The sequence below is a fragment of the Prionailurus viverrinus genome, chromosome D4 (genome assembly GCF_022837055.1).
Source record: "Prionailurus viverrinus isolate Anna chromosome D4, UM_Priviv_1.0, whole genome shotgun sequence".
Taxonomy (NCBI): Eukaryota; Metazoa; Chordata; class Mammalia; order Carnivora; family Felidae; genus Prionailurus; species Prionailurus viverrinus.
In genome coordinates this window covers 31,766,023-31,783,615 of record NC_062573.1, presented here as the reverse complement: position 1 = coordinate 31,783,615, position 17,593 = coordinate 31,766,023, and the positions used below count along the sequence as shown (strand labels likewise).

The following is a 17,593-nucleotide window of genomic DNA, read 5'->3' as shown; positions in this document are numbered from 1 at the left end:
TGATCCTCCCCTGTTCATGCTCTGTCTCTCCCTGTCTCAAAAATAAATAAAACGTTAAAAACAAAGAGTGTTTCTTTATTAAAAAAAAAAAAAAAATCCTCTAGAAGGGAGTACTACTTCTACTTGGGGGCTCCCATAAAATGTCTCTTCCATTATTTTAAGTTTATCCATTTATATTGAGAGGCCGAGAACATGAGTGGGGGAGGGGCAGAGACAGAGGACTCTGCACTGCCAGCACAGAGCCTGATGCAAGGCTTGAACCCATGAACTGTGAGATCATGACCCGCGCTGAAACCAAAAGTCAGATGATTTAACTGACTGAGCCACCCAGGTGCCCCTCCATTGTTTTGGTTTTACTCCAATCATTACTGGTAGCCAAATGACACCTGGTCATTTCTGAAAACCAAGATCGTAAGTCTGACACTGAGACTTCATTTAAATCTTACCTTTAAGTCTGAGAGCCAAGGAAGACAGGCAACATAGCTAAGCAAAGAGATGTAGGATGTGACTAAAGACACACGAATTGTATCCACAGGCCTTTGTTTAGGTGTTGCAGTAGGACATACAAGCAACGGGCTGAGAGGTGCCATGGTAAGTCTAGATGGTTCCATATTACTTCCTATTATAAAAATCTTAAATATTTTAGTTTAAGAGAGAAACATCAAAATTTCTCACTAGGAGTCACAGTAAATAACTATAGACAGCTGAGTGCCAGAAGGAATCCTACAGGTAATTTGGTCATTGATGCTAACTGCTTCCAGTGTACTTTTCATGTCACCAAAATCACAACTGTCAGTGTGCTCTTCTGATACATCTATTAGAACTATGGAACTTTATTTCTGGACTACTTAGCAACATTCTTCTAGGCCTCATTTAAGCACATAAAATAAATGGCTTTCATTTATTTTTTTATTTTGAGAGAGAGCGAGCAAGTGAGCACATTGAGTGAGTGAGGGGCAGAGGTAGAGAGAGAATCCCAAGCCCCCTCCTTGCTCTCAGCACGTAGCCTGACTCAGGGCTCTGTTTTATGAAATGTGAGATCATGACCTGAGCTCAAATCTGAGTTGGATGCTTAACTAACTGAGCCACGCAGGTGCTCCTCATTTATTTTCAGTAATGTATTAGACTGCTTCAAATGAAGCGAATTCTATTATACTTTTTCCATTCTCTTTAAAGCCAAAATTATTTCAAATAATTTTGCAATTATACTTAATACATCCCCTATGAGAAAGGGTTATTTTCATCTTCCTTTACTGAGTCACTAAGTGAGGAGATGGTCTTGTTCTCTGCTTCTAGTGATGAAGTTATTAGTCTAAGCAATTGATAACAATGTCTATGATTTGGAGAGTGAGTGGGGTTATGAAACAAGTTCAGCTTACTGTTAATAACTGTTGAAGCTGGGTAATGGATACATGGGGGTAAAGAATTTCCAGCCATACTGGGTTTTTGGAAACAAGTTTGGATCATCTCATATCTTCTATCTGATCTCAGTTCATGAAGTAGCCTTTCCTCTAGCAGTGCTAGTGAGCAGGCATTAGGAAATCATGCAATAAAAGAAACCTATTTTGGGGACCTATTAGTATTACCATTGGTTAAATTAACACATAAATTAAATTAACATATTGAGTAGTCACTATGTGCCCAGCATGTTGGTAAGCCCTTCACACATATTATCCTCACTGATTCCATGTAACTGTTGTAAGATGTAGATGCTAATATCCCCTGTCAGATAAGGAAACTGGACCCAAAACTTACGCCCAAGACCACTCAGCTATTGTGAGGCAGAAGTAGGATATTGGCCCAGATAGTCTGGACTCCAGAGCTCTTGTAACCACTGTGTCAAGTATCTCTCCTATCTAAATGAGATGGTACACAGAGTGCCTCACCCTGACACCCAGGAAGAGTTCCTCCTTTCATTCACAAATATTTATTGTGCATCTACCAGGTAAAGCACTGTCTGAGCAATAGATACGGTAGAGAAAAAGATAAGGTTTCCTGTTTTCATTGAACTTAAATAATACCTCACTTTTCCTTCCCAATGAATTTCATAAAATGCCATGGATACTAAAGATTCCTCAACAGTAGTAAAAAAAAAAAAAAAAAAAGAAAAGAAAAAGAAAAGAAAAGAAAAGCTTTCCCTCAAATAGTTTGTTAACCTTGGAGAGGAGACAGCTTCTGGGAGACCACAGAAAAAGATGTAAGACAGGACCAAGCAGCAAAGCAGCCAGAGGAAAGAATGGAAATGGTAGCGTCTTCATCCATGGTAGGAAACATATGCGACCACAGAGTAAGACATGGGGTGGGGTTGGGGGGACCCTGGCAGATATCAAAGTCACCCCAAATAGTCAAAGGTGCTGGCTTTACCACCAATTCCCAATGAGCCCTTTTAAAGTTCCTGCCCTTTTCTGGGCTCAATTTATCCTTCTGTAACATGTTATATCTGGGTTGCTCTCTTCTGGACCTACAAAGTTCTAAGTGTCTCTGCTTTGACAAGTAACATGTATTCTATCCCTTACTATTAGGGCTGAGGCTAGCAGGAAGAAAACCTTGAGCCTTCAACTCCAAAGAAATTTCATTTCCCAATAGCCATTTAAAAATCACCAATGGAGTTGTCTCCTGAACCGGGGAACGTGTCCTCTTCCTCTTGTCACATTCACACTTGTAAAATGGCAAGGCCTACCAGGTCACATTCTTCAAATCACCAACTGCACATTCCCCTTCGGTACTAGGATCACTGCCTCAAGAACAGGCTTCTGGAGCTCAAGATCGGACCCCTATATGTGTATGAGACCTGTACACACGACTTGCTACCTGAGAGCAACTCACCGGTCAGCATAACGCAAGGTATTCAGAGTGTGTTCAGTGGCCACGTGGCTTGGCGAGATGTTGGCAATCATGCATGTTTTGGCATCACCGATGAAAGAATCCTTCAGGACCTGTCCAAAACAGAAGTCAAGTCAACGAAGTCAACTAACAAGGGGCATATTGACTACTAATTGTGGGCAGGACACTGGGCCATAGCTCCCCATCCCCTACAAAAAGGCAGTTTACAAAGAAGAAATACAAATGACCAACCATGTTAAAAAAAAAAAAAAAAAAAAGGTACTCACTTCACCACCAAAGAAATACAAACAAGCCATTAAAAATACTAATATTTTTCACCCATAAGATTAAGACTAATGATGCCTGCCCTAGTGAGGGTCCAGGGAAATGGGTACTTTTCTACATTGCTACACTACTCATGTAGCACCTACCATGAAACGGTACTTCCTTTTGGGAAGGCAGTTTGGCAATATGCATGAAAACATAAAAAAAGTGCACACTTCCAGAATGTTATCCTAAAGAGAACTGTTCAATTAAAAAAAAAAAAAATATATATATATATATATATATATATATATATAGGATATGCATTACAGCATAATAATAAAAATTGGAAAATCTAGGCATTTTTAAGTAGGGAACAAATCGTTAACTGAATATAATACAACCATTAAAAATAATTATGTGGGGCACTTGGGTGGCTCAGTTGCTTAAGCTTCTAACTCTTGATTTTGGCTCAGGTCATGATCTCACAGTTCGTGAGATCAAGCCTCATGCCGGGCTCTGTGCTGTCAGTACTGAGCCTGCTTGGAATTCTCTCTTCCCACCCCCCTGCCTCTCTGCCCCGTCCCTGCTCGTGCTTGCACTCTCTCTCTCAAAAATAAATGATTAAAAAATTATGTATAGCTTTACTTAGGTACACAGGAAGATCTAAAACTTAATCTGAGTGAAAAGGCATATTACTCCATAACTATGTAAGTAGATCTACATGTAGATATATGGACAGAGAAATGTCTGGAAGGATGTCCACCAAAACATAGCAGTGATTATCACTGGGAGGTGGGATTTTCTGGTACCTCCTACCATCTTCTTTGTACTTGTATATATGGTCTGAATCACTATTATTATTTAAAGATTTTGTTCGTAAATAACCTCTACACCCAACATGGGGCTTGAACCCACAACCCTGAGATCAAGAGTCACATGCTCTACCAGCTGAGCCAGCCAGATACCCCTGAATTATTTAATTAAGTAGGAACACATTTTCTGGGGATGGTGAACTTGTTTTAAAAAATAACAGAGCCAAGGGGCACCTGGGTGGCTCAGTGAGTTAAACATCTGGTTTCAGCTCAGGTTATGATCTCACAGGACGTGAGTTCGAGCCCCATGTTGGGTTCTGTGCTGACAGCTCAGAGCCTGGATCCTGCTTCAGATTCTGTGTCCTCCTCTCTCTCTGCCCCTCCCCTGCTCACATGGTCTCTTTCTCTCTCAAAAATAAACGTTAAAAAAAAAAAAAATAACTAATGTCAGAATCACCCATAAGAAAGGTTTTCTAAGTTTCTGGCTGAAATGTTTGAGAAGACATCATCTAACCAGTTCCGACTACTAAGGAGTTATGTTATAGGTTCTGCCACAGGCCCTGTGGAGCCATTAGGATAGCTGCACAGACTGAAAACCTCTCCCAAAATACAAAGATCTCATAAACTGCCTTCTACCCTAGTCCATTCTCCACTGGGCACAGGACTTGGTGCAGAAGGGAATCAGAAGCACCCATAACTGCCTTCACAGCAGTTTATATGTAGGCAGACCCCTCCATGGGCCACTTTTGTATAGCTATTACAATGCTGACTTACTAGCATTTTCTGTTAATAAAGCACAGTTTCATGACAGAAAAATGGAGGAAAAAATTACCTATAGTTTTAACACTCAGAATAATCAGTTAATACATGCAGAATTTTTTTGTGTAGTTTTTGTCTCATAACATATTTTTATACTATAGATCTTGGTCATCTTTCCTATCAGAACCTGTCAAAAATCTAGCTCATCCGGGGCACCTGGCTGGCTCAGTTGGTAGAGCATGTGACTCCTGATTTCAGGGTTTTAAGTTCAAGCCCCATGTTGGATATAGACATTACTTAAAAATAATTTTTTTTTACTTTTTTTTTTTTTTTAAGAGAGACAGCACACGCACACATGTGAACAGGGGAGAGGAGGAGAAGGAGAGATACAATCTTAAGCAGGCTCCACACTCAGTGCAGAGCCTGATGCGGGGCTTGATCCCACAACCCTGGGATCATGACCTGAACCGAAATCAAGAGTCAGACATTCAAGTGACTGAGCCACCCAGGCGCCCCAAAATAAACTCTTCAAAAATACATCTATCTCATTCTTTTTAACTCCAACTGTTATTTTTTATCTTGAAACACTAGTCTAAGTCTTACAGCTAAGAAAGTACTTAGTACAGCTACACCAACCTCCCTTCAAAGGCTCAAGAGACTCCACTAAATAAAAAATATTTCTTTATATTAGAAATTGGCAAAAAGCTGTTGAGTGATGACCAGAAGAGCACCACTGCCCCGAAAATGCCCAGCTGCCTCCCACCACAGGCATCTCTGCCTGAGGATGCCCCTCTCTAGAATGGGCATCCTGGAATGAGCCCATTCCAGGCTCCTGGAAAGAATGAGCTCCTGGAAAGAATGTGACCCTTTCCTTCCCTGGACCCCCAAGCTTAGCATCATGCATTGCTGGCAGTGGATGCTTTGCTGAACGAACAAATGAATGAAAGAACAAGTGAGAACAAACTCAAAGCTCACATTTAACTTTACCTGAGTTAATTTGCTTTGCCTGAAGGGAGTGTGGCTGTGTTCCTGATCCAATGCTCGGATACATTCCTTCAGCTGCAGAGTAGAATAACAACAAACACATCATATATCACATGCAAAGAGAGAGTTAACAGATCAGACTTTTCTTAAATAAGCCACACTCAGGCAATCCTCCAAAAGGAAGTCAAATGCCCTGGTAGTTTCTTGTCCAACAAGAAGAATCAAGCTAGACTGGGAAACAACATCCTGTGCTGTGTCTAGTTAAGGGCCACCCAACATAAAGGCTGTGATCCTGGAATTAGCCCTGATAGCAGGGAACAGACAAACCAGGTAACTTCCCACAAGGCCCAGAGTCCAAGCTTATGTGGTGGCAGTTCTGGCTTGCCACCTCCCTTTTTCTCATCTCCTCTTATACTATTATCAGCTATGGATGTGCTGAAGTAGAGAGAATATCTACTTGACTCCCTCAACCTCCCTGCTCCCACATGCATACCTATAGGTGTAGATTCAAGTGTAGACTCAGATAAAAGTTTTCTGAGTGGGACAGAAGAAATCCTAGAGTCAGAGCTGGAAAGGAACTGGGAAATCACCTAAGTCTACCTTCTCATTTTATTTTTTACCTTCTTATTTTAAAAAGGCAGGGACTATGTCCCAAAGGCAAGGACGTATCACTTGCTCCTAGACATAAGCCCCTGAAAAAAGTGCACATTTGAACATCACTAGCGCTCAGAGATCCACATATGTAGACCTCCAGGGGTAACATGCTCATCAGAAAGAACAGAACAGCAAGGGTGAGGGGAACAGGAGGAGGGAGAAGAGATCTCCTATTTCTGAGTCATGTATCTAGGTTAAAATAAAGTAAATGTAAAGGAAGGGAGGAAAGAGGATGGAAGGAATCCTTGGAAGTACCCATGCTGGAGTTCACCAAGAACAGGTAATTAGCCTTGAGAGTTTGCTATGGCTGTTCTTAGTGGCAAATATTGAGGTCCACAGCTAACTCCTCTCTATCCAAAAAGCTGCAGTATATAAGAAGGAACAAGTATCCTCCACTTTTTCAAAGTTCAGCTTATGCCATTTCACTTTTATAAAAGGCCTACATTAGTACCTGTCTGTGCTAACTAAAAGAAATTTAAAGAGGATTTTCACTTTTATTTTAAAAGTAAGGGCCCCTGGATGGTTCAGTCAGTTGAGCGTCTGACTTCGGTTCAGGTCATGATCTCAGTTTGAGTTCAAGCCCTGTGTCGGGCTCTTGTGCTGACAGCTTGGAGCCTGGAGCTGCTTCAGATTCTGTCTCCCTCTCTCTCTGCTCCTCCCCCACCCATGCTCACACGCGCTTTCTCTCTCTCTCTCAAAAATAAACATTAAAAAGTAAGGTGAAAAGTAAAAATAGTATTCAGCGTTTATTCTGCAACAAGCCTTTACAGGTGCAGTGCGTGTACCCTGAGCGGCAAGAGTGGTACCGTCCAACTGCTTCCCAGGGAAGTACATTCAACATCTCAGCAGAACTGTATCTCCATCTGTGTTTTATTTATTTAATTTAATTAACTAACTTAGTATTGAGAGAGAGCGAGCGGGCGGGGGAGGGGCAGAGATGGGGAGAGAGAGAATCCCACGCAGGCTCTGTGCTGTCAGCGTAGAGACCAACACAGGGCTGGAATTCAAAAGCTGTGAGATCATAACCTGATCTGAAATCAAGAGTTGGATGCTTAACCAATTGAGGCACCCAGGTGCCCCTTATCTTTTAATAGTTTTTTTTTTTTTTTTATGTAAACTCTAAGCCCAGTGTGGGCCTTGAACTCACAACCCCAAGATCAAGAGTCACATGCTCCACTGACTAAGCCAGCTAGGCTCCTCCATCTGTGCTTTATTTTGATTTAGTTTGTACACCCATTAGCAAGATGTATCTTAAGGTATCAGAAAAGCCGAAGACAGGCTATTTTTGGCATTTTGGGAATGCACACACTTTTCCCATATAAATTAATGGTAATCACTTCTTTGCCTTATGCCATTTTGGCTTACAAAAGGTTTCATGGGAAAATTCTATTTTCAGATAGAGAAACCTATATAAGGGAATTTCCTCTTTTATTACAAATACCCCAAACTTGAGCACTAGGACAGTTCTCCAAAAGGGACAAACAGGTAGCCAAATCCTGCCCCTGAGTTACACCTGCCCCTTACATACTCAAATCCAAGTGTGGCCACCAATCCCTATGAGTCCTTGAGTCCCTTTAGCCCTGTTGAATCAGAATGGGAAGTATACTTTATTAAACTTATTAAGGGAGAACTAAGGGGAATACCCAAGAAGAAATAAGGTGTACCTTTGTGCACCTTACAAAGCACACGATTTTTAAAAATGTTTTAAAAATGTTTATTTATTTTTGAGAGAGAGAGAGAGTGCAAAAAGGGGAAGGGCAGAGAGAGGGAGACACAGAATCTGAAGCAGGCTCCAGGCTCCAAGCTGTCAACACAGCCCGACACGGGGCTTGAACCCACAGACCGCGAGATCATGACCTGAACCCAAGATGGATGCTTACCCGACTTGAGTCTCCCAGGCACCCCAAGATTTTTTTTAATAAATATTTTTTAAATTTTTATTTATTTTTTTAAATTTTATTTTTTTAGAGAAAGAGAGAGAGCACAAGCAGGAGAGAGGGACAGAGGTAGAGAGAGAAAGCCTCAAGTAGGCTCCAGGCCCAGTGCAAAGCCTGATGTGGGGCTTGATCCCATGACCCTAGGATCATGACCTGAGTTGAAAATAAGAGTCAGATGCTCAACTAACTGAGCCCCCCTGGAGCCCCACAAAGCACAAGATTATGATGCTGTTTTTGAAGGCTTGTTTCTAGGCTCCTTTGCATGCTACTGACCTTGTGAGATAGACATAGTCCAGTCTCAAGAGGTTGTATGACTTCACATGGACTTCTTCCCAGGTTTTATGCTTGATTCCTGGACCATAATTTTACATATGAGAATCACAGATTTGTAGCTAGAGAATATGGACCCCTGGCCAGTTCACTTAATCCATCTGAGTCTTAGAAACTTAACATGTAAATGCTATTGGTTCTGGGGCTCCTTTGAGAAATGGCTGATTACAGGGCTAGGGCAGGGAAAGCATAAAGATGAGTGTGTGACATCTTATAAGGCCAAAAGGCAAGGATATGCTCAAAAATGATGGGGGATGAGGAGCCTGGGTGGCTCAGTCAGAGCCTAAGACTTCGCCTCAGGTCATGATCTCACGGTTTGTGAGCTCGAGCCCCGTGTCAGGTTCTCTGCTGTCAGCCCAGAGCCTACTTCAGATCCTCTGTCCCTCTCTCTCTCTGCCCCCTCCCCTGCTTGTGCTCTCTCTCCCTCTCTCAAAATACATAAACAACAACAAAAAATGATGAGGGCATATATATCAAAATGATACAGGAGCCAACTTGAAAGAGCTCACAATGGCCAAATCTGGGACAATCTGAGCAATAATGATAGAAATGTATTATAATCTAGCAAATAAAAGAAATATCCATTTACTGTTATAATCTAATAAATAAATTGGAGAAGAAGGACAGCTCTTTCTTACAGCAGAATTCCAACTAATTAATGTAAAAAGAGTGATAGGAACAGGAAATCCCACCAGGTAAATACCACAATAATTGTTGCAGATTAAGAATCATCAATGGATGCCAAAATTAGGCAGCAAAAGTGTGATGTAAATAGGATATCTGCATAGTTTCAAAGTATCTCCCCATAAGATATTTATTAATTACAAAAGGAAAAATGGTAACATTACGGTGGAGAAACCTAGCACAAACCACCTTAAGTGATCAAAGTGAACATCACCAGTAGTAAGACATACTGATTTCATGCACCACCTGATATGATCCACCAAGAAGGACACAACTTATGTGTTGTTCTTGCTAAAAATTCTTTACCTTGATCGAATCTGAGAAAACATCAGATAAACCCAAATCCACAGACAATCTGCAAAATAAAAGGCCAGCACTCTTCAAAGGTGTTAAAGTCACAGACAACAAAAACTGAGGAGACTATGAAGACAGAACTAAATGCAATAAAAGGTCCTGGACCCTAAAAAGGACATCAGTGGGACTACTGGTGAAATTAAAACAAGGTCTGTAGATTAGTTAATAGTATTATTACTTTTTTTTAAATATTTAAAACTTTTATTTGAGAGAGAGAAAGAGGCAGGCGGGGGGGTGGGGGAGAGTGAGAGAGAGAATTTCAAGCAGGCACCATGCTCAGCACAGAGTCTGACACAGGACTCGATCCCATGACCCTGGGATGACTGAAATCAACAGTTGGACATTCAACTGACTAAGCCATCTAGGCACCCCTTTAAAATTTTTCTTTTTTGGGGCGCCTGGGTGGCGCAGTCGGTTAAGTGTCCGACTTCAGCCAGGTCACGATCTCGCGGTCTGCGAGTTCGAGCCCCGCGTCAGGCTCTGGGCTGATGGCTCAGAGCCTGGAGCCTGTTTCCGATTCTGTGTCTCCCTCTCTCTCTGCCCCTCCCCCATTCATGCTCTGTCTCTCTCTGTCCCAAAAATAAATACACTTTGAAAAAAAAAAAATTAAAAAAAAAATTTTTTTTTTTAGTTAATAGTATTATAACCAATGTTAATTTCCTAATTTAGAGCATTTTATTATGGTCACGTAGGATGTTAATACTATGGATGCTGGGTGAAGGAATGCTGGGCATTTATTTTTGCATCTTTTTGTAAACTTAAAATTATTCAAAAATTAAAAAGATAAAGATAGACGCTCTCTCACCTTTCTAGCCTTGCAATTTATCCTTCATGAGGCCTAGAAATAAAGTACCTAGCTAGAGACTTCATTTCTGGTCAAAAGGACTTAAATAATATGGAGGAGCACAGGCAGCACTGTAGAGCTGCAAAAAGGAATAAGGAAGATCTTTATATAGAACCGTGTAGGGAGCTCCAGGATACTGGTCAGGGAAAAAAGCAAAGTGTTTACAGTATGCTACCCTTTTGCTTCTGAGAACAGCGTTGAATACATATATATTCAATGTACTGAATGTGTGTGTGTGTGTGTGTGTGTGTGTGTGTGTGTGTGTGTGTGTTTATCAAGTGACTTTGCAACACAATATTAGGACTACACATCCCTAACCAGATACAATTTAAGAGTGAAAAAGAAACTGCAAAGAAATATTAATTTGAATTCAGTAATCATATTATGAGTAGTGTTAGGATTATTTTGAAATGTATACATACTGAAGTAGAGCTAATAAATTAATGTTAGGAACTAAGAATTCTAGCATAGGAGAGAAGGGAAATATAAATTCAAAAAAGTTAACCAAAACCCTTGTAACCTTAATTTTGAATTAATTTATTAGTATGAATCCCTGATCTACCTTCCCTTTCAAAAAAAAATCTATTTCCTAGCTCTGTCTACTAACCCACTTATGGTATAAGCACCCCTAGGGCCCCTTAATGGTCTCTAAATGCCATTTCCTTCTAAAACCAAGGCTTGTTGAAGAACTGGCTGATTCAAGGTCTGGAAAAGGAAACGTACAAGATGAGCCTAGATTATCTCGTCATACCAGAAAGCCAGGAAGCTATTCGAGACTAAGAGGGCTGGTCAAAAAAACAAAGGAACATACTTGAAAAAGCTCCCACTGGCCAAATATGTACAATTTAAATAGCAAAAAAGAATAATGATTATAATGAGTTTATAATAATACAAAAAAAAAGTAAATAACAAACTCATTGGTCATGTTTAGGTTACTAGGACACCAGTCATTCTGCAAAATGGTGAGTAAAGGCAAAGAAGCAAGAATTTATCTGGTCTCTACTGTATGAACTATATTTCAGAATCAGACAGTTGAGGGAAAGTTCTTTCCAGCTAATAAAGAAGGAATATTAGAATATCATCACTTTGGAATCTCTAGTAAAACAGCAGATACAGGCGATGTTCATCAACGGCTGCTAAAACCACTCAATGAAAAAGTCTGATAGGAAACTATAATGGAGGAATTAAGCTGACACTTGAATTTTTCTCAATTCTAAAAAAATCACAAAGAGAGAAAAGCAGACATTCTGTACCTCCTGACATGTTCCTATAGGAAGTCTAAAAACTACCCATGAATTCTTGTCAAAAAACAGAACCTCAATCTCATCAAGCTTCTAGAACAGTGCTTTCCCAATAGAAATGTTAGCCACAAATGCAAATCATACGTGTAATTTAAAATTTCACATTAAAAAAAATGAAATTAATCTTTTTTTTTTTCAAATTTTTTTTTTTTCAACGTTTATTTATTTTTGGGACAGAGAGAGACAGAGCATGAACGGGGAAGGTCAGAGAGAGAGGGAGACACAGAATCGGAAACAGGCTCCAGGCTCTGAGCCATCAGCCCAGAGCCCGACGCGGGGCTCAAACTCACGGACCGCGAGATCGTGACCTGGCTGAAGTCGGACGCTTAACCGACTGCGCCACCCAGGCGCCCCGAAATTAATCTTTTTTTAAGTTTATTTATTTATTTGAGAGAGAGAGCGCGCGCGCACATGCGCTCATGAGCAGGAGAGGGGCAGAGAGAATCCCAAACAGGCTCCATGCTGCCAGTGCAGAGCTTGACATGGGGCTCAATTCCACGAACTTCAAGATCATGACCTGAACCAAAACCAAGAGTCCGATGCTTGGCCAAATAATGAGCCATTCAGTCACTCCAAATTAATCTTAATTACATGTTATGTAATCCAATACATCCAAAATGTTATTTCATTGTGTAATCAATATGAAAAATATTAATGAGATATTATGCCTGCTTCAAGATCCAGGGTGTATCTTACACTTAGAGCATATCTCAGTTCAGACTGGCTACGTTTGAAGTGCTCAATAGCCACATGTGCCGTAGTGGCTACTGTACTGTACAGCACAAACACAGACCTTAACCACTTTACAGAAAATAGACAGAACAGAGTGCCATGTTAAACATCAACATGGGGATGCAGTCAACCTAATCCAGAATGCAGGAAATCTTATAGGACAAGTGACCCAGTTTTCTTGAACAAATACATTGATATTAGAGAGAGAGAATGGAAGAACTGATATGGAATAAAAGAGACTATCAGAAATGATCCAAGGGTCCCGTTTGCATCTTGATTTGAACAAACCAACTGTGAAAAGCCATTTATGGGACAACTGGAGGAAGGATAACATTTACTAGATAATAGATAATATAACATAATTATTTCTTTAGGTGTGATAATGGCATTACAGGTATATTTGAGAAAGTATGAGCCCTCATCTCCTTGAGATAATGAAATATTTGTGGAAGACATGACAGGATGACAGGATTTGCTTTACAATAATCCAAGGGAAGGGTTAGTTAGATTTTTCACATGTTGAAGCTGGGTGCAAGTATTTGGGAAGTCATTAAATGATTTATTCTACTTTTGTATGTTTGAAAACTTAATACAATCTAAAAATTTGATGAGAGGGAGAAAGCTTACCTAAGTTAACCATTTAGCAGCTGCAGAAATACTTGTGTGTTCCTTTGCTGAGAATCTGATTGGGCAGCCTCTGCCCAATTCCAACCTTGGAATTCCACTGCCAGACTCTAAGAGCATGCATGCCCTTGCTCTACTGATTCCACCCAGCCACCCTCACCCACTCTGGCTGCATGTAAAGAGGGACAAAATCTCTCAGGAAGGATTTTTAAAAAAATTTTTTAATTGTTTATTTATTTATTTTTGAGAGACAGAGAGAGAGAGAGAGAGAGGGAGGGAGGGAGGGAGGGAGGGAGGGAGGGAAAGAGAGGGAGGGAGGGGCAGGGGCAAGGGCAGGGGCAAAGAGAGTGGGAGACACAAAATCCGAAGCAGGCTCCAGGCTATGAGCTGTCAGCACAGAGCCTGACACGGGGTTCGAACTCATAGACCATGAGATCATAACCTGAACTGAAGTCAGACTCTTAACTGACTGAGCCACCCAGGTGCCCCTCAAGAAGGATTTTTAGATTAAAGTTGTCAAACAACTTACGGCCAGAAGACTCTGGTTTATTTCTGCACCTTCCATCTTTGTCTGTCTATCTGAGTCTCTGGCGTCTGCTGCTCTTTCACTGCCAGCCAAGTCAATAAAAGAGATCCTAGAGAAAAGACACAGCAAAGATAACTTCTTTGGGGCTTTGGTTTATTTTTACAACAGTCAGCATTTTGTGGCGGCAGGAAGAAATTAACACTGGCCCATCCTCAGGAAAGAAAAGACATTACTGTCAGCTTTCCAAAAGTATTTTAAGATCCTGATCTGTCAGCTGTTGATAGCACTGTTCACTCAGACACTTCCATTGGTTTTAATCATTTGTGAGAAAGTATGACTAAAATTAATAAAACATTCTTCCCCCCCAAAAAAAGCCCGCCATTCTTCCCATAAAGCTAAATGACTGCAATGCAAATCACGTATGTGACCACTTAGATAATTAAATAGAAACTTCTGTGGGCTGCTTTCCAGCCAAAAAAAAAAAAAAAAAAAAAGAAAAGAAAGAAAAGTTTAAAGAAAAAAAAAAAAGAAAAGAAAAAGACTCATTACTGAGAGGTGAGATAGGCTCATCCATCAGTGTGGCAGAGTTTGCTAAGATAGCACCAGAGAAGCAATGAATGTACTCAATTGTCTTATGGCTTCTTTCAAGAAGGCTAGATTAATTTTCTCTCCCCCCTCCCCTTTTTTTTTGGCCTGTAAGCTGAGATGCATTTCCTACTATTCCTTTGCTGATACTGTGTTTCATGTTAGAAGCAATCAATGTCCCTTTTAATAACTTAGGCTTGACCAACAATAGGTCATTACTTCATGGTTAATCAACTGATGGCACTTTAATACAATGATTTATTTCAGGGCTAACAACTCTACTCTGTATCCCTGATATTTATTAAAAACTCCATGGTGGCAGAGTGTTCTGTTGTTGATAACACATATTTCAAAGTCATGTTACGGAAAGGCAGACAATGCAGTTCCTTGCATATTTCCAGCTCACCTGCCAAATGTCCTCTTGGCTGAATCTTTGATCTGAATTTGGATGATAGCATGGGAGCGGGAGGAGTCTGCATTAACTCCAGTGGCCCCAGTGCTGCGCTCCTTGCTGCCTTTCAGAATCACCTGAAAATAAAATCCATAGGGTGATTTCCCCAAGAAATAAAAAAGCCCTCTGGTTTCTAAGAGTTGGCTAAGAGCAATAGAGACCAGGCATATACCTTTGTCAGTACACTGCAGTCATTTTCCTTCTAAGCAGAAAGCTGCCTAAACATTAAATCATACAGAGTAAATACCCAACAGCAATGCAAACAATGTGGAATACTCACCTTGGGGGAGAACATTTAATAGCTCAAGAGCTAATTTACTTCTTGATCTCATAAGCTCTTTTTTATACCTTTGATAGATTTAGCCTGACTACAATCTCCAGGGCATGACTTGTCTCCAAAGCAAGGTCCCACAGTAGCCACCTATCTTAGTAACTAAAGCAAAGGACAGAAATGTGTATCACAGAATGACTAATACACAGGGAAGAAAAAGAGGGAGAGAGACAGAATCCCAAGCAGGCTCCACACTGTCAGCCTGTCAGCTCAAAGCCTGATGTGGGGCTTGAACTCACAAACCACGAGGTCATGACCTGAAATCCAGAGTTGGCTGCTTACCCTACTGAGCCACCCAAGTGCCCCTAGAATTGTATTTCAGAATCAAATTTAGAATATTTTAGATGCACTCATTTTGTAAATAGCTTGCTACAAGTGTAATAGGTCTATCCGATGAATCTTTTTATAAAGAGAAGAACCTGTTAATTTATAACACTGTACTGTCAACTGCAGAGCTAGTATGTTACTGCTAATTAGAAATCATAAGAGTGACAGTAGTCCCTTACACTGGGTGTGGCAGGTCCCCCTGCCCTGCACTGCTAACTAAGCTCGGATGCTGGCTAGGCTGCTTCAGGCACATCTGTAACTGAACCACCTAGTTCAAATGTACTTCTTTATCCTGGCCTCTCTCCTGTCACTCTGACTTTGTGCGTACATAGACTGATGCAAGGATGATGTGTAATGTTCTTTTTATCAAACTTTTCTTTTTTCTCTATTAGAAAAGAAAGACATGCTTACTGTGGAAAACTTGGAAAATGTAGGAAAACTATCAACAAGAAAATATATACCTCACATAAATCCAGAGTAAACAAGATTCTGGTGTATTTCCTTCTAGTTTTAGGGTTCTCACACCTCTTTTGGTTTTTTGCTTGTTGGTTTTGGTCTTTTACAAGCCCCACGAAGAGACAGGGGAGATCCTTTAAATCTCTACATTTGTATAAACAATATGCTTGATAAGGGAAGAAACAGAGAAGTTAGTGACTTACCCGAGGTCACATAGGTCAAATATCGTCAGGCTAGGGATAGAAGCCAGGTGGCCTCTGCCACGTGAGAGTAATGATGCTAGGGACACACAGCTGAGAAAGGCCTCAAGGCCTGGCTAGGCACAGCGGATACAGCGGATACAGACAGACGCTTAGAGGATGGTTTGTGGTTCACCCCCAGGGAAGTCAAGAAAAGTTGGCTTCTGGGGTTCTGTTATAAAGTTTTACACTTTATAAAGTTTTTCATGCACCTTGTCCACCTTATCCATCATGATGCATTAGGTACCTGTGAGTACATCCCAGAAAATCTAATGTGTTGAGGATACCTTTCCTGACTAATGACTTTTAGGGAAGGCATGAAGGATTTCTGGTTCTGGTTCAGTTTCCTCAGCTTCAGAAACAGGCTACAATCACCATGCCTTTCAGAAAGTGAAATAAAGCACCTGGGCTCTGACGAGTAAAAATGACTCCGTTTATAAAGATCATCAGATAGATCAACTTTTTTTAATATTTATTTTTATTTAAAAAAAATTTTTTTTTTTTTTTTTTTTGAGAAAGAGACAGCACAAGCAGGGGAGGGGCAGAGAGGTAAAGAGAGAATCCCAAGCAGGCTCTATGCTGCCAGCACATATAGCCCGACACAGGGCTCGAACCCACAAAACTGTAAGATCATGACCTGAGCTGAAACGAAGAATCAGACACTTAACCACACTGAGCCATCTATGTGTCCCAATGTTTATTTATTTTTGAGAGAGAACAGGAGTGAGGGAGGTGCAGAGAGATGGGGACAGAGAAGTGGGCTTCATGCTGGTAGCAGAGAGCCTGATGTGGGTCTCGAATGCACAGCCCTGAGATCAAGAGTTGCATGCTCCACTGACTGAGCCAGTCAGGTGCCCCAAGAACAAACATTTTTGTGTAAACTTCCAAAACTTTATTTCTTTTCAGAAATGTAAAACAGAGTTTCCTGGGGAAATAGAGCTTTGCAGATCAACATGAGACTCCACGGGCTCCCCAGTACAAGTGAACCAAAAAGAAAAAAGAAGAAGAAAAGGGAAAAACAAAATATTTGGGGGAAAATGCAAGTCTAGGAGCCAAGCAAAAATAGTGCAATCAACTGAAAAATCAGTAGGCTTCCTTTTCCTCTACCACTTCCTCCTTCTTGAATTCTTCCTTCTGTAACTAAAGTCTATTGGGCAAATTTCTAAATCTAGGTCCTTTAGACAAAACATGTTATGTGAGTAGTGAAATGGGGAACTGCCACCAAAGAAACTAAAGACAACTGCTCAATTCTGTTGCCTGGGTAACATTCAGGGACATTATTAATAAAGACAATTAATAAGAACAGATGTGGCGAATTGAACTAGTGTCACACCAACCATTTTCTATATGTTATCTCATTTCCTCCTGTATCATCCAACCCAATCATCTACTATCATCCACATGTTTCAGGCTCAGAAAGGGAAAGGACATGCTGAAGGATACATGGCACCAGGACCCACCTCTGTATAGTTATAAGGCTTTAATCACTAAGGTTTCTGTGCATATACTGAAGGAGGGCTAGGAGCATGTCAGTAGCATAGGCACTGTGTGCACAGTAAGTCTCTACCACTGG

General features: G+C 40.7%; 1 protein-coding gene across 5 annotated transcripts in view; it reads right to left on the bottom strand.

The window, feature by feature from the left end:
• Positions 1-17,593, bottom strand: part of KIF24 (kinesin family member 24) — a 75,908-nt gene that overhangs the window by 7,464 nt on the left and 50,851 nt on the right. For 3 of the 5 annotated variants that reach the window (XM_047829325.1, XM_047829327.1, XM_047829326.1), the window contains 4 exons: positions 14,623-14,744; positions 13,635-13,740; positions 5,649-5,720; positions 2,827-2,936 (listed from right to left, as the gene is read on the bottom strand). In XM_047829325.1, the coding sequence (XP_047685281.1) occupies positions 2,827-2,936; positions 5,649-5,720; positions 13,635-13,740; positions 14,623-14,744 (410 nt within the window). The remainder of the gene's footprint in view (positions 1-2,826; positions 2,937-5,648; positions 5,721-13,634; positions 13,741-14,622; positions 14,745-17,593) is intronic. The other 2 variants (XM_047829328.1, XM_047829329.1) reach the window with 1 other exon arrangement.